At 32.6% G+C, this 21,762-nt stretch overlaps 1 protein-coding gene across 5 annotated transcripts in view; it reads right to left on the reverse strand.

Annotated features, from left to right (window-relative positions):
- Positions 1-21,762, reverse strand: part of RIC1 (RIC1 homolog, RAB6A GEF complex partner 1) — an 89,571-nt gene that overhangs the window by 51,068 nt on the left and 16,741 nt on the right. For all 5 annotated transcript variants that reach the window (XM_006918374.3, XM_015594459.2, XM_025051458.1 and 2 more), the window contains exons 2-3: positions 17,520-17,627; positions 4,394-4,473 (exon numbers count right to left, since the gene is read on the reverse strand). In XM_006918374.3, the coding sequence (XP_006918436.1) occupies positions 4,394-4,473; positions 17,520-17,627 (188 nt within the window). The remainder of the gene's footprint in view (positions 1-4,393; positions 4,474-17,519; positions 17,628-21,762) is intronic.

The raw sequence follows: 21,762 nt of genomic DNA on the forward strand, positions 1-21,762 counted from the left end.
CTGTTGCAATTGCAATGAAAAGAATAAAATACCTAGGAATAAATTTAGTGACACATGTGAAGGACCTATATAATGAAAACCATAAGACCCTATTAAAAGAAATCAAAGAAGATACAAAGAAATGGAAAGATATTCCATGTTCTTGGATTGAAAGAATCAACATATTTAAAATGACCATATTACCTAAAGCATTATACAGATTTAATGCAATCCCCATCAAAATCCCAAATCCCCATCAAAATCCCATCAGCATTTTTTAAAGAAATAGAACAAAAGATCATCAGATTTGCATGGAAGCACAAAAGACCCCAAATTACCAAAGCCATCCTGAGATAAAAGAACAAGGCTGGAGGCATCACTTCAAATTATACTACAAAGCGACAGTAATCAAAACGGCATGGTATTGGCAGAAAAAGAGACACACAGACCAGTGGAACAGAATTGAAAGTCTAGAAGTAAACCCATATTTATACGGGCAAATAATTTTCAACAAAGAAGCCAAAAACATATAGTGGAGAAAGGAAAGCCTCTTCAATAAATGGCAATGGGAAAAGAGGAAAGCCACCTGCCAAAGAATGAAACTAGACTGTTGTCTATCACCAAACACCAAAATTTACTCAAAATGGATTAAGGACCTAAATATAAGACCTGAAACAATAAAATGCATAGAAGAAAACATAGGAACTAAACTTATGGACTTAAAGAGGATTTTATGAATTTGACCTCAAAGGCAAGGCAACTAAAAGCTGAAATAAATGAATGAGACTACATTAAATTAAAAAGCTTCTGCTCAGCAAAAGAAATCGTCAACAAGGCAAAGAGAAAACAATCCGAATGGAAAATATATTTGCAATCAACGCCCCCGATAAGGGCCTAATATCCAAAATATACAAGGAACTGAAACAACACAATAACAACAAACAAACAAATGATCAAATCAAAAAATGGGAAATGGACCTGAACAGACACTTCTCCCTAGAGGACATACAAATAGCCTACGAATATATGAAAAGATGCTCAACATCGCTAGCTATTAGGGAAATGCAAATCAAAACCACAATGAGATGCCATCTCTCTCACATCTGTTAGTATAGCTACACTCAATAGGACAAGTAATAACAAATGTTGGAGAGGATGCAGAGAAAAAGGAACCTTCATACACTGTTGGTAGAACTGCGCATTGGTACAGCCATTATGGAAAAAAGTATGGAAGTTCCTCAAAAAACTAAGAATTGATCTACCATATGATCCAGAAATCCCTGTACTGGGTATTTACGCCAAAGATTTGAAAACCCATATCCAAAAAGATATTTGCACACCAATGTTCAAAGCAGCATTATTCACAGTGGCCAGGACGGAGGGTGAAGTGGGCAAAGGGGATCAAATATATGGTAGCTGAAGGAAACTGGACTTTGGGTGGTAAACACACAATAGAATACACAGATGTCAAATGATAATGCACATCTGAAAATTATATAATTATATTAACCAATGTTACCCCAATAAACTTAATTTAAAAAAAATTTTTTTTAAAGTAGTCCAGTAGACAAATATACAACAGGCTGACTCTAATCTGTTCTGCAAAACTATTTCCATATAAGAAATTTTTTTCAAAGATTTTTTATGTAGCAGTTATTAGAAGTTAAACTCTGGGGGGGAAAAGCACATTATCATCAAGTCAAATATTTAAAAAATTACAAATCACTTCATATATAATACATAATTTATATAAAATATAAAATCACTTAAATTTTAGAAACAAAGTGAAAATTTGGTGAAGGAAAAAATATATTGATAATAGCAGTTGTCCTTTATTAATTTTCCCATGGGCTAGGCATTTACCTAAACATTTAATATGCATGATCTCATTTAAGCCTATGAAATAATTACTATGTTTAATCTCGTTCTATAGATGAGGAAAAAGGTTTTGGAGGTATTAAATAACTTAAAAGAAGTTATAAAGCTGAAAAGAGGCAAAGCTGACATTCAATTCCAGGTCTATCTGATGCAAAGCCTATCACTTCATGCTGCTCTAAGGTTATATACATTTCACTGAGCTCAAGTATTTAAATCCAAAATCTTCAATATAATATATGAAAGAAAACTCAAGTTAAAAATAAAAACAGTGGTCTTTATTAGTTCTCTAGCCTTACATACAGAAACACAGTGAAGTTCATGCACTGTCAGGACTATTACTATTTAGTTAAGTGACCCCCCCCTGGAATCTCAGAATCAGAAGGCAAGAAATTCCTTTTAAAACTTTCTGGAACACAAAAAGTGATTCTCAAAATACTATTCCAAAACACTGCAAACATGTAAATCATGTTAGTTCAGCTGAAATACAGAAAACAATATTTTTCACTGTTGAAAGATGTTATTGCCCTACCCAGTCCACCTACAGTAGTATAAATTAATCCAGTTAAGTTCGGATGATTCTGATTATTGCTTTTTATTTACAGGAGCATGTCTAAATTGAGTTAATACAATGGGTTTAGAGGCAGTAGTTCAAAATGCACAAGTAAATGATATTTTAGACACTGACAACAGTTCTTCAAAAGGCTCACGAAATTATCACTTAGAATGAAAAACAATAAGCTTTACACCACCCACAAAACTGAATTTTAAATTTCTAAATATATCAACTTCCTACACAATGTCCATACCATTTTAATATTTTGTATTAAAGATTTTTATTGAAAAATAATCAAATTAAATTCCACCATCAAGAGAATTTCTGTACTTTACAAAAGACTTCCAAAACTCAGAAAACCTCAATTAATGCAATATTTATTACAAAAAGAAGTGACTACATACTATCGAGAAAATCTAGATAGGTCCTTAAAATGATAAAGGAACCTGAGCTACATTCTACATGGCATACATTGCCTTTCCCAAAAGTGTATTCTCAAGAATGTTAACAAGTGTTATTTAAAGACATAACTCTTATAATACCACTTTTTAAATTGTAGGTTTTTTGTTTTAATTTTTCAAATACATGGTTTGTTTTTTTTACCACATTAAATATAATATATACATATCAAAAATTCTGGAAAATTCAAAAGTTCAAAGAAGGTGAAAAATCACTACAGTTCTAGCATTCACGAGCAATAACTATATATATAGTTCTTGCTTTTTTCTTTAGATGATTTTTTACAAAGTTGTGATCATATTATATATATAATGTTGTGACTTGTTTCTTAGCATTATAAGATCAGTTCTCAAGTTTATGCAATTTTCTGAACCATTATATTTAATGAATATATTATTTGAGAAGAACAAACAACAGGGGACTTAATCAATTCTCTATTATCACACCTTTGTGCATATCTAGTAACAGAAGTATAAAGAACACATTTTACTATTCTAGCACTAGCACTGAGCAATAATTTTAAAGAACACAAATATTTTTATATACTGAAATGTGTAGGGTTTTTTTAAAATTGTATGTAATGTTTCATTTTGAGTTACTAATGTTTAGTCTGAGTTACTAATTAACACAAGTTTCCCTTGTGCTTGCTATTTATTATAATTCCTTTTATGAGCTTACTTTTACCTATTTCTATTTTGAAATCTGTGTGTTTCTTAGCAATATATAGGACGACACCTTTATAAAAATAGTAAGCCTTGGTCCAATTTACTGCAAATTTTCTCCCCAGTTTGTTCCTTGCCCTTTTAATGTTATTTTTTTTCCTGTTAATTCTCAGAAACTGAAATTTTCATATAATGAAATCTATTTTCTCTTTAATTTCTTACAACCTAATAAACTTTGACCATCTTCCGCCATCTAGAAATGTGAAATTCATTTATATTTTCATACAGGTTTAATGGCTTAATATTTTTGTAAAAAGATGTTATGACTTAAAACATAAGTTCTTTCAATAAAATGTTTATTTTAAAAGGTTTTTAAAAAGTAAGAAAAAAACAGTGAAAAATATATAGAACAATATAGTTTAAAGATCAAAAGTCCATGTTCCCTAAAATTCCAACCACTGTTTGGAGTATATTTTTTCTATCTACATACAAAAAAATACACAAGAAAGAGTGCCCTTTCAGCTTACTGACATTTTATCTCTTCCCTTCATGATCACTTAGCTCCTCCGTGATCAGTACTGGAAAATGCTAGATCTGGAGTATATTAATTCTGAATGTCTAAGAGGGAATATAGTACATTCATCCAAGATTCTCAGACTTATTTAATTACAAAATTCTTTATTCAACTAATGACAGTTCAAAGACCTGGTAATTTCTGAAACACTATTTTGAAAATGCTGGCTTAGCTTATTTTAACCACTTCAGACAACATTTTTAACTACTTCAGACAACACAGAATTGTAATGTTTTTGTGAATTAAAGTACACAAACCAAATGTTAAAAAAACGAAAGACAAACTTACTTGGGATACACTGGTTCATAAAGGTATTTGTCCCCTCTTGTAGATGTAATGTGAAAAAACAAGATGTAGCCATTTGCCGTCTGAAAGACAAATTTCATTTACCATAAATTAAAAGGTAAAGCTATGACTATAACCTTATATCTTAATTTTACATACTCTTACTTTGAAAACACTTCACTTTTAACAACCCTCTTTTGAAGAGCTAGTCTAATTATACAAATAAAAAACTGACTTTTAATATAACCCACCTTGTTTACCCTTGAAAAGTTTTTATATTTTGAAAATATTTCATAGACATGTCATTGAAATTGATAGATCACATTATATTATAAGCATTAATATTTTAAAATAATTAATTATTCAATAGATGATTATTTTGCAAAATATACAGAACTTCTGGAATTCTGCAATAATATGGCAAATAAGTTTTTCAAGTTTTTAAAGCCACTATGTTACCAAATAGTAATAGTATGATGAAATTCCTGACTCAAAGTTTGTATAGTATAACCTCAGAATAACATAGTTATATATTTCAAAATCAATTAATTGGCCTCTGACTTACTACAAAATATACCCTGAGATACAGAAGGAAAACAGCAAACCTTCAATTTCCAAAATTCTCTAAGTTAACAAAATGTTTTAAAAATATAAATTGTATTAAAACAAATAGTTCCATTAAATGATAATGGCACATATCTCTGGTTGTGAAGCTCAAACCACCATTTTACATATATCTAAATATAGAAAGTTATTTAGCTGTTTCTAATCAAACATTTTCAGGCATAACAGAGTGGAGTGACAAATATTTTGCCCAAATTACTTTCATACCAATACTGAATTCTTATCATTTTAGAAGCAGGTAGGCTTTTGCCCAAAGTAGAACCAAAAAAAAAAAAAAAAAAAACTGAAGAAAACTAAGGTTTCAGATTTCTTCCCACTACTGGTTTTCTGTTTTTCACTTAAAAAGATGCCAGAGAAAACAGTCAATTTCTTCACCAAAGCCAGGTTTGTTTGTTTTTTTAAGCTATAAACTTTACTATTTCATAATGTATCCCGAAACTCTAGTTTGATATATAGGAATACAAAAGGAAAAGGGCTAAGGTTCTGTCAAGTAAGATTATCATTCTAATTTCTCATGTGCAATTTTATATTCCTCTAACCTGGAGAATATGGAATCAAAAGGAAAATTAATTCAAATCAAACCATATCAAGTTTCACAGATATCATGACCCCTACACAGATAAGTGACTGTTTAAAATTTGTAAATTCTACTGTTACCTTTTATAGCATAGAAAAATAAAATAACATGGTCTAGCACTTAGAAAAATAACATACAAATGCTGTCCAGAAGATCAGTTACTCAAGGTCTAAAGTTCAACATCAACAGAATATCGAATACTAATATTAAACTCAGAATTTTAACAAGTACTTAGAAAACTATAATGCCAAAGAAAACACAGCATCATTTTGCACCAGCACTCAGAAATTTTATATACATAGTAAACTAGATGAAATTACAATAATAGCTTGATTTACTATTTTGGTATTCTGTATCAATTATCTTTACTAAGTATCTATGGCTTTGCATGTATATTAAATGCTATATACTTCCAGATCCCAATGACATTTATCACTGACATTTTCATAAACAGTCCTGCCACAGAACAATCCTTAAAGTTTTGGTAACAAACAATCGTCTTTAAAAAGTAGCACTTTTACATAACTATATTAAGTCTGTTATTATGCAGTGTTAGGATGGTCCTTCTCTTCCTACTCCAAAATACTGCAAATAAGCATTTAATTATTGCCTAATCTGTAGGTAACAGTTCCAATACATTCTTCCAGTATGTGTGCAGGCAAACACATACACACACCAAAACTAAACTAATTTTTCTAAGTAAATGAAAAAAACAAAGAGTTATCTTTCCTGTCATGATCCCATATCTTCAGTTGTTTTTCCTTTCTCCAAGGCATACTGCTAGATTATGTGGCTTTAATCACAGAGGCCCAACAATTTCTATAGAGAACTTAAACGACAAATCTTCATGTTCCTTTCTTTTGTATATCCGTGAATTAGGGTCATAGATACATAAGTATAAAGGCTATAAAGAGGAAAATAGAAAGAAATCACTACTTAAATAGAGGATGGAAGAGACAGACTTGTTTCTAGTAATGCCACTTAGAAGAAAAATAACTACAAACAATATTCTAAAAGGACTTTGATAATTCAACAAAAATTCAGTCAGAGAGGTATGACTTAAAGTTTAACATCATTTTTCTCAACTGTAAACTTAGTAATGGAGATTTTAAAAACCATGCAAACTACTCTAGCTAATTCCACATTTTAAAAAGATTTTGAAATCTGGAGGTGTTGGTGGTGGTTGTGATGTTATTATTAACTGCTTGTCTGCATTTTGCTTTGTAAAGGGCACTTGAAAAGATTTCCTTTGCTACCCCAAATTAAACATATTTTAAAAAATTATTTTAGAATTGATGCATGACATATATACTACACATAGTAATTTTCTGTAAAAAGAAATAACTTAAATCAACTGTGTCATGAGGCAAATCAACTGTTAAATACAACTAACGCTTCACCAGTAGGCAGCAATCCCAATATCTTCTTCTACTATTATCCAATACTTCTAGTGCACATGAATTCACCAGATATTTCACAATTCCAACTCATAATGCATTTCTTCCTTAGGATATACCATTTTAATTATAACAAACAGAACAGATTTATGCATCTGGCTCCAATGACCTAAATGATCCATCACAAAGATTTCTATAATAATTTACAAATTAAGGACTTGATTTAGAGATGTATCTTCTATCCTAACATACTGTCATGTCAGACTTCAGGCTGAAAGTCTGAAATAACAGACTTGCACTTTTTTAGTTCTTTACATTGGTTCGTAAATAGTGTTTTGTTTTTAGCTTTATTTCTTTATTGTACATGTTCAAATACATAAATCCCCCCAAATCGTATTACTATGATAATGAGCTAACATTTTTGTATAATCTTTCAGACTTTGTACATTCACATCATGAAAATATTGGAAAATAATAAAAGCTGTAAATCACACACACTCAAAAACAGATGATTATCATTTGACATTAAACTCATCAAAATTGTTATTTGTAATACTATCACACTGTTTTACACCAGAGTACTAATTTTAAAGACTTTTTTCCAACAAAGATGGATTAAGTTGAAGCCAATTTATGCTCTCACCTGAAAAAAAAAACCCATCCAAATATATGAAACAATAATTTTGAAAACACTGACATCAAGCAATGAAGGCCAGTGACCCCCGAGAAATGGAAACAACAGAGGTGAGTTCTATGATAAACTCCATCTTACACCCTTGAGAAAGTTTCCAGGTCACAGCACTGAGAAGAGAAACTGAGGCAGAGCTTGGTAGACCCCCCCACGTTGAGGAAGTGAAGCTGAGAGTCCAGAAAGAAAAGGCAGCTACAATTCACATGAAAGAGTACCAGAGAAGAAAGAGCTGCACAGAGAAAGAATCCAAGAGTAACAATTAGCATGTGTGTGTGATAAAACTACTCAAGACAGGGGAGAAAACAAACCAAAAGGATTAGTAAAGGGAATAGTGCACGGTGCTCCAACAGTCCTGAGAACAATGTCTGTCTCACCAGCAAAACTGAGGAAACTCATAATTTACAGGGAATTGGTTAGAATGCTCAAGAAGGTAATTCCTGTGGTAATTGGTAGTGGAGAATAATTAGCTGTAGATTGAGTACTGTTCCAAACTGTAAAACGAAGCATAACACAAGACATGAATATATCAAACTGTCTCCAAGTAATATAACTACACTCCAGAACAAAGCTCAAGATTTATAGCACCACAACAATACCGAGCACACAACAAAGTAAAATCACAATATCTGGCATTCAATCAAAGATTATCACACCTGCAGATAGGCAGAAAAACACAAGACACAATGAGGAGAAAATCATCCAATCAAAAATGATCCAGAATTCAGCCAGGTGTTAGAATTAGCAAAAAAGAGCACTGGAACAGTTATAACTGTATTCCACGTGGTCAAAAAGTTAGGGAATGTAGAAAACCCAAACCAAGCTCTAGAGATAAAAACTAAACTAAGATAAAAAATACACTGGATGGGATTAATGGCAGAACAGACATTGCAAATGAAAAGCTTACTGGTCAGGAAAGCATAGCAATAAAAATTGTTCATAATGAAACACACACAAAAAGAACAAAATAAAACTGAAAGAGCATCAGTGAATTGTGAGACAACTACAAGGTCTAATACACATATAAATAGTCCCCAAAGGACAGGGATAGGAGTCAGAAAAAATAGTTACATTAAATTTAATCCAAATTTAATTTGTTTTGATGAAATTTCTTTAAAAGATAACTTTTTAAACTAGAATAAAAGCAATGTTTGCTGGGGTTTTACCGTATATAAAAATAAAATGTCTACAATATATGTTCCTTGACCCCAGTAGAATTAAATTAGAAACTGATAACAGAAGATTTCTGGAAAACTCTCAAATATTTTGAAGCTAAAGAATATGCTTCTAAATAACTCATGGATCAAAAAAGAAATCAAATGGGAAATTTAAAAATGTATATATATGGCAGAGTAAAATTTGTGGGACGTTGCTACAGCAGTACTTAAAGGGAAATTTATAGCTTTAAATACCTATATTAGGAAAAAAAATCACAAATCAATGACCTCAGCTTCCACTACAAACAGATAAGCAAATGAAACCCAAAGTAAGCGAATTTAAAAAAAAAAAAAATAGAGAAGATAATAGAGAGCAGAGGGAAATCAATGAAATAGAAAATTAAAATCACTGAAACTAAAACCTGGGGTTTTTTTTTTTAAAGATCATTAAAATTGATAACAAATGCATGTGAGAAAATTATTCAAGAAAACTACCTCTAATCATACTGACCAGGAAATAAAGATAACTACTATCAGAAATGAGAAAGCTGACATCACTACAGATTCTACAGATATTAAAATAATAAAGGAGTACTATGAATAACTTTATATGAGAATAAGTTGACAACTTGGATAAAATGGACAAATTCCTTGAAGACACAAACTAACAGTTCACTGAAAAGAAATAAGTATCCTATATCTTTTAAAGAAATTGAAATTTCAATTAAAATCCTAACTACGAAGAAAACTAGCCGCAGATGGCATCACTGAATTCTACCAAATATTTAAAAAAGAAATAATATCAATTTAACACAATATCTTCTAGAAAACCAAAGAGGAGAGAACACTTCCCATCTCATTTTATGAGGCCAGCATTTTCCTCATACCAAAACCAGACAAAGACATTATAAGAAACCACAGGCCAATATCCCTTATTAACATAGATGTCAAATGTCTAAATAAAATTTTAGCAAATTAAATCTAATAACATATAATTTGGATAATAATCACAAGTAAATGGGGTTAACATTTAAAATTAATAAATGTAATTAATCATATCAATAAACTAAAAAGGAAAAACTATGATAGTCTCAATAAGTGCTGAAAAGGCACTGGCAAAATCCAAATAACACTCCTGATTAAAAACTGTCAGCAAATTTGCAAGAGAGGGGGAAATTCCACAACTTGAAAAAGAGATCTACAACATACTTATAATAACATCATGCTTAATGGTAAAAGACTGAATGCTTTCCTCCTATTCGACATTGTACTGGACAGTTTAGTAAAATCAGGTAAGAAAAGTCAATAAAAGGTATGTCGATTGAAAAGCAAAAAGTCAAACTGTCTTTTGTCATCAACGTCTATGAAGAAAATGTGATGAAATCTACCATAAAACCCTACTAGAATAAGTGAGTTTAGCATGGTTGCAAGATACAAGGTCAATATAGAAAAATCACCTGCATTTCTAATACTAGTAATGAACAATCAGAAAATTATTGTTTTCAATAGCATCAAAAAAATGAAGTAGGGATAAATATGACAAATGATGTGAAATACCTAGATAATGATAACAAAACACTGCTGGAATTGAAAATATCTAAATAAATGAAATGATATATCTTGTTTATAGGTCTGAAGATTCAGTATTGCCAAGATGACAACTCACTCCAAATGATCCGCAGATTCAACACAATCCCAATCAAAATCTTGGTAGACATTTTTGTTGAAACTGACAAGGTGAGTCTAAAATTTGTATGGAAATAAAAGATCCTACAAAAGTAAAGCAACTTTGAAAACAAAGAAAAAAGTTGGAAAACTAACAGTATGTGATTTCAAAATTATAAAGCGCCAGTAATCAAAATGATGCTGTACTGACATAGACAAATACATCATGGAACAGAATAGAGAATACAAAAAGGGAGATGGATCATAGAAGAAAGGAGGAATTACAAAAGAGTGCAAGAAAACTTGTGGGGATGATAGATCTGTTCACTCTCTTGATTGTAGCGACAGTTTCAAAACTTATCCAATGGTACACTTCAAATATGTGCAGTTTGTTACAATTGTTATCCATTGTACTTCAATAAACTACTTGGAAAAAATAAATGGAAGAAGTGACTGGACTTATAGAGGAAACTTTTGCTCTCTTGAAAAGCTTCTACCATAACATAAAAAAGCCTCATCTAGCCTACTGGAGAATAAAAGGTCACAAAGAAAACCAAGGCAGACAGCTCCCACCAACTACCAGACATGTAACTGAGGGCATCTTAGACTATCAAGAATCAGTGGATTTGTCAGATGACTGTAGCAACATCAGTGATTGCAGGCGAAAACAGTAGAAAAACTGCTTGACCAAACCCAGAGCAAATCACAGAATGAGAGTACACAAGTTATGTTTTTGAGCCACCAAGAATTGAAGATAATGATTCAATACAGAATAAACATGAAAAATAACAATCCTAACAAAAATAGTATAATTTAAGGAACAGTTAAAGATGCCATGTTATGGAGACAAGAGCAAAATTCAGTGATCCAGGAGAATCACATAATAATCACTTCCAAAAGAGTTTGGTCACAGCAAGACAAAAGGAAAAAATGCGATGAATGGGTACTGTATACAGTACTGCATTCCTCTGCAACTTGCTATATTCCACTCTTTTACAATACTCTGCTTTCAGCTGTTAACTGGTGACTCAATATATGAACATGCTGGGAGGAAAAAAATTACAATGAAACAACAAAAACTCTAAATTAAACTGACACCTTTCCCTTATTCTCAAATAAATTACATTCCAATTCATGTTACACTAACTCTCAGGTTGCAGCAAAACAGACTATACTTCCTTCCATTTAGCTGGGTGTGAAGATGAATATTAAAGGTAGCAGTGGAAAACAAAGTTGGAATGGCAGGTTTAGGCCAGATCATATGAGGCCCTGAATACTAGGATAAGCAGTTTGAACACATTTCAGATACAAGTGGAAGCCAATGAAAGGTATGAAATAAGAATAACATAAAAACCATGACTTAGCTATGCATAGTTAAGATGCATTTCAAGTGGACAAAAATATAGCTAAAGTTGGAGTTCCAGGAAATCTAGACAAAATATAAAATAGCCTACACTAAGGTAACAGCGTGAGAATAAAAAGAAGAGGATGGCAGTAGAGACAAGACTTAGCAACATATTGATGATGAGATGGGAATTAAGAATCCAAGGACTCCAGAGTTGTTTTCCTATTATAAGCAAGGTAACAATAAAAATACTTACAGATACACAAACACATCGATACAGTCTTAAAACTGAGACAGTACTTAAAATTCATTTTAATGTTCCTTGCACCTGGATATCTATTGTCTAAAATTTAGAAAAACATTAAAGATAATTATGGCCTGGTATCAAGTCTATAAAAATGATATTCTACTTCTGATAATGAGATAACATTCTCCCAAACACTATGAACCAATTCTTAAAACGGTAAAGAATTTTCTTTCCCATACTCCATTAAAAAAGTGTCAGTGAGATTTATTTTTAAAGGTACAAATTGATAAAAAGGTGACTATGATTCTGTTGGTGATACAGAAATAAAGTTTTGTATATAACTGACATGTCAGAGTACACAGTGATGATACTTGGGTGGGAAGGTCACACAGTAAGAAAATTACATGGGAATAGCTAGTTTGGCTTTTACTTAATAATTTGCAGAAAAAGTTATGATGTATTGTTGTACAGATCATACAATTTTATATCTTTGCCTAAACATTCAATCAATGACTTTATAAAATCAAGTTTCAAAGTACCTCCTAGATTCAGCTTTATTTCACAATAGCTAGTAAGATTAAACAACCACGCTAATAGTGAACGGCGGTAAAGCAATATTAGTAAGACTTTAGAACTCTAGAACCAGGCTTCATGGGTTAGAATTCTACCAGGAATGTGATCTAAGGTATACCGTATCTATGTAATCTTGGGTGGATTACTTAATCTCTCTTTGCTCAACTGTACGACAGAAATAATAAAATTACCTATATGTAGAGGAGGGTTACAAAGAATAAATTAATTTTAATACACATAAAGCACTCACAATAGTGCCTAGCACATCGTAGACAACAAAAACCTTTATTGCTGTAACTCTGAATCCTCAAGTAAACAGTTAATTCATAATTAATATACTTCATGGAAGAAGCTAAGAAAATGTACAATACATCTGAGGAAAAGGACCGTCAAAATTAGTAAAGCTTCAGAATCCAATTATACTTTGGTTACCAGGAAAGTTCACTTATCCAGTACCCTTCCATAATATACAATTCTTTAACGTTATTGTCAAATGCACCTTGATAGATTATCTTTTATTATAAATGGTTATTTGCTAAGAAGAGTGATTGCCTTATTAATACAAAAAAATCAGTGACCTTTCTAAATTATTACCATATAACTAACGATTCTCCATCTGAATTAGTCTACATTATAATGTAAGAAATGAAAAAAAAATAACCTCTTGCAGGCAGAGGCAAATAAAAAGTTGAACAGGAAGAAATGGTATACTTTAAGTTAGCTTCTGGATTCGGGTAAGTTGGAAAGACTGAGCCCACATTCCAAACCTTCTTCTCTTAGAGTACAACTACCAAAACATGTGCTAGATAGGCCTGGGGGATGCTGGTAGAGTCATCAAGATCGCCTGAGTTCTCTTGGGAGAGATTAGGTGCTGAAGGACTAGGCAGAGGGTCCCTTGAGGCTCTGTGCCAAGACCTGGGATTTCAGTTACCTAAATAACCTAAAAAAGTGGAAACCCATGGTTCCCCTCAGAAAAGGGCTAAATGTGACTGCTCCAGAAGTGGACCTTGACAGGGCTGCCCACATAACCCTGATGATTTCGGCAAGCCTAGAACAGTGGTTGCACTGGTAAACTGAATTGCTTCCAGACCTCATAGTCTGAAGAAGCCTTCAGCTTAACGTCCTTCTACTCGGCGAAAACAACTGAGAGTAGAGGAGACTCATCCTAAATTTCAACAGATAAGAGTTTATGAGCTGTTTGCCTCTGCAAACTGACATTTTAGCTAACATGTATTGGTTTGCATTACCATGGAGACCCACATGAAACCCTGATCTCTATAGGTGGCTAAGAGAACACAACAAAGGAAAATATAATTTACAGAAAAAGCTCAGTAACTATAATGAAAGACCAAACTAAATAGCTAAAATATATAGATCCTACTAATAAGCCACATAGATGAGAAAGAGGAGTGCAAGTAAATTAAGGAAAAAATATTCAGGACTTTCAGGAAATACTATTAGAACATAAAGAAGACTTTCCAGAGCTAAGTATTTCCTAATTAAAAAATTCAACAGATGAACTGCTAAAGAATAATCCTTTATTGGAACTGAACTTTTTATTCCAGAAGATTAAATAGAAACAATCTCATGATACAGAACATAAAGATAAAAGCATTACTGAAAGTCAATAGAGACTTGGAGGACAAATTCAGGAGGTTTGCAAATAACGAATAAAAAAAAAAAACAAGAATACAGGACAGGACAAAACAGTCAATTGTTTTTATTATCTTCTCTTTCCTCTTTACTGGGGTGTAAGGACTGTCTCTAGTTATCCGGTACCTAGCCTTGGGGTGATTAGTGCAGGAGAATAGTGGCACAAAGTATAAAAGCTCCATAATGGAGGTCGTTGGGGGTTTGAGCTATGGATTTGTTGGCTTGTATATGAAAGATACACTAGCAGATGAGTCGTTTACTATCTCTGGGGACTGGCTAGCCCTGGGAGGGGCAGTCTCTAGAGTCAGCAAGGGCCCAAGATGTCAAAGCATCAGAAATAAAGATAAACAAAAAAGGAATAATACAGAGAAAAAAACAACTTTCATAAATTTTATTGTTACCAAATTCTAAATATAATAGTAATGAAAGCTGAGTACTCTTTCCTTGTAATATACATCCATGAAAGATAATGAAATTCTTCTTAAGAGGATAACATTCTGGCTTAATTGGGGTTTAAAGTTAGTGTCCCCTATCATCAAAATTGATTGCCAGGTTTCCTCTACTAATGCTGGTCTGTAATGAGATTTTACCTACTTCATATTTGAAAATGCCTTTTCACACAAGTACTGCCAAATACTGATATCAATCCATGAGCATTTAATTTTAATTGAATAAATGCAGCACTTGGTAGGTAATTATAGAAGTCTACTAGATTCTTCTGTTTGCCTTTTAATATGTTCATACATTGTAGATTAATCACTTCCAGTTGAAGGTTATAGGTTATGTGGAATGCTCCTCATTTGCACAATTAAATAGATTTTGAAATTTGGAAACTTATTTTGCAATTTGCTTCAAGGTCTGAAAAATGGTATAGTTTGAGCTAATAGAATATATCTACTGCTAATTTTCGTTGGAAATAGAGATCTTATTTCTTTTGTCTTAGCTTTTGATAGCAGTATAAATATTTAAAAAAAAACAGCCTGACATGACTATGATTCAAACAACATCAGCTGTCATCGAAATAACTTTACCATATATAAATTTCATATATAAGCACTGTTTTGCTTTATAGTTTTAGAATGATTCATTAGGTAACATTAACAAATATGCAGCAAAAGCTATCTTTCAAAGTTATTCAGTGTCTAATAAGTGGCTGAGGGTGGTTCTTGAAGTTCAAAAAATTTCTATCTCAGCCCTGAACTCAAAAAATTCACGATAAACCCTTACTACTGACTGCTAAACCATCAAACAGCTGTGGGTTTGGGCAAGTCAGGATATTCAGCTTTTTTCTGACAAAAACTTAAAGTTACCACAGATTTTAAATGCTTACATGTGCATAAGCTTTATAAATCTGTCCAACTAAAGAAGCGTTTTTCTGACCCACACATATTTTTACCATCATAAGTTAAAACACATCTTCGTGGATTCTACTTCAGGTTTTACTAAATTAGTGTTTTCTCAATTTCTTTGAAAATCTTTACATTTGAAGTTGTTCCACACGTGCAATATCATAGGGAGTAATTCTCAGTCATTTCACACTCTGCACTGACTATTCAAATAAACTGAGCAGTACTATATTTAACATTTGTCAATTCATCAAGAACGAAGCCAACTTACTTTGGTTGCACCTTCATTTTCATTTACTATTTTTTGTGAAGAAATTCTAGTATGATAAGATATTCCCTTTTAAATTTTCTAATTTTTCCAACTATTAATTTCAGTGAGTTGGGAATAGTGGTAATACTTAACTAAGTAAGATAATGTCAACTTATATTGTATTCTTGTAGCTTCACTATAGTGACTGCATAATAAACACAACATTTTGCCATCTAATTCAATATTAAAATAATCCACAAGCCAAAGTGCTTTAAAAGCATGATATTCAAAGTCTATTGTTCTTTTGACATAATAGTATTAGTAATAAAATAATATAAATAGCATTAGTAATAAAAATAATATAAAATGTAACAGTATGGAGATATGCATGGCACTTGAAACACTAAATGTATAAATGTGTTACTGTAACTTATAGTGTAGTGAGCAGGAGAGTCAAGAGTGGAACTGCCACATAAGGTCACTGGCAGGACTACTCAAGTCAGCTGTTACAGCCTGAAAGCAACCATAGACAGTAGGTAAATAAATTAGCATTTTCATATACCAAGAAACATTATTTATGAACAATGAAACTTAAATTTCATATAATTTTCAAGTGTCAAAAATATTATTCCTCTTTGAGTTTTTTGAAAGTAGTTTCATAAAACTACTCTTAGTTCATAGTCCATAAACAAACAGGCAACAGGGTAGATCTGGTGTACAGCTGGTAGTCTGTAAGACTCTTGCTGCAGAAAGTGAAAAACTATTCAATATTTTTGACCAGGTGGTGCATTTTCAGATGATTAACCCAATGAATATTAGGTAGGATGGACTACCAAAAAACAAAAAACAGATAAGTCAATGTGGTAGTTGAGAGTACAGTAAATGGAATCTGAGTACCTAAGTTTAAATCCCTTCTCTTCGTTATATACTATCTGTGTAACTTTGGATAAAACTTAATTTCTCAGAACCTCAATATACTCCTCTATTATGAAGAAGAGTATTATCTACTCCAAAGTGTTGATTTAAAGATTAAATGAGGTGATCCATGTAAACTGGTTATAAAAGTACCTACATATATATTATTGATAATTCAAATTAGGTGATGGTGACAGTTCAAGAGATGACAGAGACAAAACATAAATTGAAAAGGTAAAATTAACCAGATCTATGTATATTAAAGGAAAAGAGAAGAAATGCAGAAATAGATCCAAATGCAGACGAGAATTTAGTATGATATAAACACATAAAGTTTATCATTTTTGTGGGACATCCTTGGGAATGGAGGGCAGGACTTAAATCTGGGAAGACTGCGAATTATAGAGGAAAGCTTAAAAAATTGGATTAGAATTCAAGGAAAAAACTGTAAAGTGAGAAGAATAAACAGAAAAGGATATAGACACTACTTTTAGAAATGAGCAGTAGAAGAATTAAGAAGGAAGATATAGTAGGAATAACTGAACAGAAGATTTGATACAGCAATTCCTATCACAGAAGATAAATGCTAATGGGTGTGAAAGATTGAAAGGAAGTCAACGATAAGAATCGAGTTTAAATGCAATCTAATGATTTCATAAGAAAAGACTATTAAAGTTGAAAAATCTACTTACTGACACAGCTATCATTGTACTATCTGGTCTCCATTCGGCTTCCTTGTAGGATCCAAACTGAGAAGATGATTTTGCAGGTTCCTTGTAGGTTACGATTAACACACTAGGCTGGAAAGAAACAGTTATGTTTATCAGTATCTCATAAGAGTATATACAAATTCAAGATTATTTATCATAGAGTATTCTGAAACTATTTTATGAATTCTAAAAATGTAATAAAAGATAACATAATCTAATATTAAACCATCAGCTTTAATTAGTCCAAGCAAATCAACTAAAAAGAACGAGACAGTCTGAATAGGCCTATATCTATTAAAGAAATTGAGCTGATAACTAATAACTATCAAAAATCAGAAAGAAACAAGTTCAGATGGGTTCACTGGTGAATTCTACCAAACATTTAAGAAATTATATAAATTCTCTATAATATCTTCTGGAAATAGAAGCAGAGAGAATACTTCCTAAAAGGCCAGCATCAACCTAATACTAACACCAGAGAAAGATATAACAAGAAAATAAAACAACAGTCCAATCTCTCATGAACATAGGTGTAAAAAGTCTCAAAAAAAAAATGTTAGCAAATCTAATCCGAAAGAATTATACAATACAGCTAAGTGTAATTTATTTCCAGGTATGCAAGGATGGATCAACATTTGAATATTAATGTAATCTATCACATTAAGAGGCTAAATAAGAAAAATCACATGATCCTATCAATAGATGTAGAAAAATAATGTAATAAAATTCCAACACCCATTCATGATAAAAACTCTTAGCAAACTAGGAATAGAGGGGAATTTCCTCAACTTGACAAACAACACCTACAAAAAAAACTACAACTAACATACTTGCTGGTAAGCAACAAGCTTTCCTGCTAAGATCAAAACAAGAGAAGGTCATCCCCTCTCACCACTCTTTTTCAAAATCATACTGGAAATCTTACCTAATGCATGCAGTAAGACAAGAAAAGGAAATAAAAGATATACACATTGGGAAGAAAAAAATACAACTGCCTTTGTTCACAGATAACACAACTGGCTCTACAGAAAATTTAAAAGAACCAGCTTAAAAAAACTTGTGGAAAGAAGCGATTATAGAAAGGTTGTAGAATACAATGTTAATATATAAAAATCTATTGCTTTCCTACATACTAGCAATTAACAAGTGGAATTTGGAATTAAAACCACTATACCATTTGCATTAGTAACAAAAAATAAATAAGTCTAACAAAATATGTATGAGAGCTACACGAGGAAAAATACTAAATTTTGATTTACAAAAAGACCTAAATAGGAAGATATTCCAAGTTCATCGATAGAAAGGCTCAACACTGCCAAGTTGTCAGTTCTTCCCAACTTGATTCACAAAGTCAACACAATCTCTATCAAAATCACAGCAAATTATTTCAGAGATAGCAGCAGACTGATTCTAAAGACTAGATGGAAAGGCAAAATATCCACAATTTCCTACTCAATATTGAAGGATAAGAACTAAGTTGAAGGACTGACATTATCCAACTTCAAGACTTCTTATATACAATAATGAAGGCAGAGTGGTATTGGCAAACAAATAGAAAATAGACCAATGTAACAGTAGAGAGCCCAGAAAAATACCCACATAAATCAAGTGACCTTTAATGAAGGAACAAAGGCAACCCAATGGAGAACAGAAGGTCTTTTCAACAAATGGTGCTGGAATAACTGGACATCCAGTTTCTGGCACTACAACAAGACAGTCTACAGGGTCATACAGTACTTTTGCTGTCCTTGCCCTAGAATTAGCCATTTTTCCAGGGACTCCTGTTTCATTTTATTAGAGAATAGTATTTAGAAAACAAGATGCTTATTGCTAGTGTGGTGTCAACTGCTTTTAAGTCCTCTCAGCGAGCATGGTAGAAAATATTATGTACCTATACTAACCTATATACCCACACCTATCTCTATATATTTCTTTATATATATGCAAGTTTTTACATACACAAAAATATGACTATAATCAAACACAGAGTGGTTCACTCTAGTCTTCTCCTTATTTGTAACTTTGTCTGACAGTGAGAAACCTGGTATCATTTCATACAACTAATTTAGTGCTTTGTTCAGTCCTACAATATACATAGAATAGTTTGGAATTGCTAACTATTATCCCTATAAAAAACTAATTTACCAACTAGAATAATTTTTATCGATAGTTTCTTTTACTTTAGCTTTGGAATAATCATTTCAAGCGCTGTTATCCAAAGTTATATAGGCGATCCCCTTAAAGCTTTCTTTAATCTCTTAAAAGTGAAATACAAAAGTTTCTAAGAGGCTAACAATGCTACAAACAGAGGACTGGCTCCTGTCTTGCCAATCTTGGAAGACTGACCGAATGAGCATAATCTCACCATCTGGGAAAGAACAGAGACAATGGCTTAGACTGGTAGTCAACACAGCTCCTCCCCACAGCTCAGCAAAGAATGAACAGAAGGAAAATTCCAGCTCACAGCTTTTTCCTGGGAAAATAAAGAGTTGGTCCACATGTCCAATTGAACAACTTCTACTGGGGCTACCCGAAGTAATGGCTTCTGTCTTGCCTGTCTCAGAGAGCTGACGGGACCTAGAAAAAAATCTAGCTGACTGGGGCTAGTGAGAATAGAAACAAAGATTTAGCTAGACAGTTGCCACAGCCCCTTCCTCTGGCTTAGCACAGAGCAAGACGACAATAAATCCCAGCTCCCAACTTATCCCTGAGGAGGGAAACAGTCCACACCTGCAATGTCCAAAATTTCTGGGAACTGTCCAAAGGTGTGTTTGGGGGAGGTCTGTCTTGCCTTTCATGGCGGCATTAATAAGACCTGGCATAATCTAGCCACCAGAGAGCTAGTGAAAACAGAAAGGTTTAGGTTGGCAGCTGACACAGGCCTGCCCCTGCCTCAGAGCATGTGGACAAAAAAACCCATACAAAACAAAACAAAAAAAAACCTCTGCTCCCTAGGGAGGAAAAGAGTTGGAACTAACTTTTCAAGGGGCCACCTGATGAACTACTCCTTCAGTCTCACCTGCTGAAGTGCACTGAGGGAAACCACCATACCCTAGACACCTGGGGGCTGCAAAGAACAAAGGAAGCATAAAGTTTCAGAGACTAGCAGATTTCTCTGGCATGGCTGACTGGTGGAGGCCTTTGAATATATGAGGCCATTTTGCAAAGACTGTCAGAGGTGGCTGCTTTTTCTAACACACAGTCACCAACACAGAAAGTTAATAAAGATGAAGAAATGAGCAAATATGTTTCAAACAAAGAAGATAAATCTCCAGAAACAGACCCTAATGAAACAGAGATACATGATTTACCAGACAGATAATTCGAAGTAACCATTAGAAAGATGTTCACTAGGGTTAACAGAACAATGGATGAACAAAGAGGAATTTCAACAGAGACAGAAAATATATTTTTTAAAAAGTGCCAAACAGAATTCATGGAGCTAAAGAATAACTGAAAAAATTTACTAGAGAGGTTTAACAAAAGACTAGATCAAGCAAAAAAAGAATCAGCAAACTGTAAGAAAGGTCTTAGGAATCATTCAATCACGAGAGAAAACTTAAGGGACACCAAAACTATGGGACACCAACAAGAAGACCAATATACATATAGAAGAGAGAAATTACCAGAAAGCTTATTCAAAGAAATAACAGCTGAAAAATCTGAAGAAAATGGATATCTAGATCAAAGAAGCCCAAAGAACCTCAAAGAAAAGGAACTCAAAGAATTCACAGAGAGAAATTATAACCAAACTGTCAAAAGTAAAAGCAAAGAGAATATGTTGAAAGCAAAAGAAAAAGGCAACTTTTCAAGCACAAGGAACTGCCATGAGACTATAAGTGGATCTCTCAGCAGAAACCTTGAAGGCCAGAGGGAATGGAGTGATAATATTCAAAATGCTAAAAGAAAAAACTGCCAACCAAGAATATTATAATTGTCCTTCAAATATGAAGGATAGTCTTTCCCAAACAAATGAAAGCTGAGAAAGTTTATTACCACTAGACCTACATACCAGAAATACTAAAGGGAGTTCTGTATGTTGAAATGAAAGGTCACTAAACAGCAACACAATAGCAAAAAAAAAAAAAGTATAAAATTGGTTGGTATAGGTAAATATATAGACAAATACAGAATACTGTGAAAAGAAAAAGTATTAAAAAAAATCTAAAAAATGTTAATAGATGCAGAACATAAATATCTGTAAATTCTGATGATAAAGTGTGTG

This window comes from Pteropus alecto, unplaced genomic scaffold (genome assembly GCF_000325575.1).
Source record: "Pteropus alecto unplaced genomic scaffold, ASM32557v1 scaffold95, whole genome shotgun sequence".
Lineage (NCBI taxonomy): Eukaryota > Metazoa > Chordata > Mammalia > Chiroptera > Pteropodidae > Pteropus > Pteropus alecto.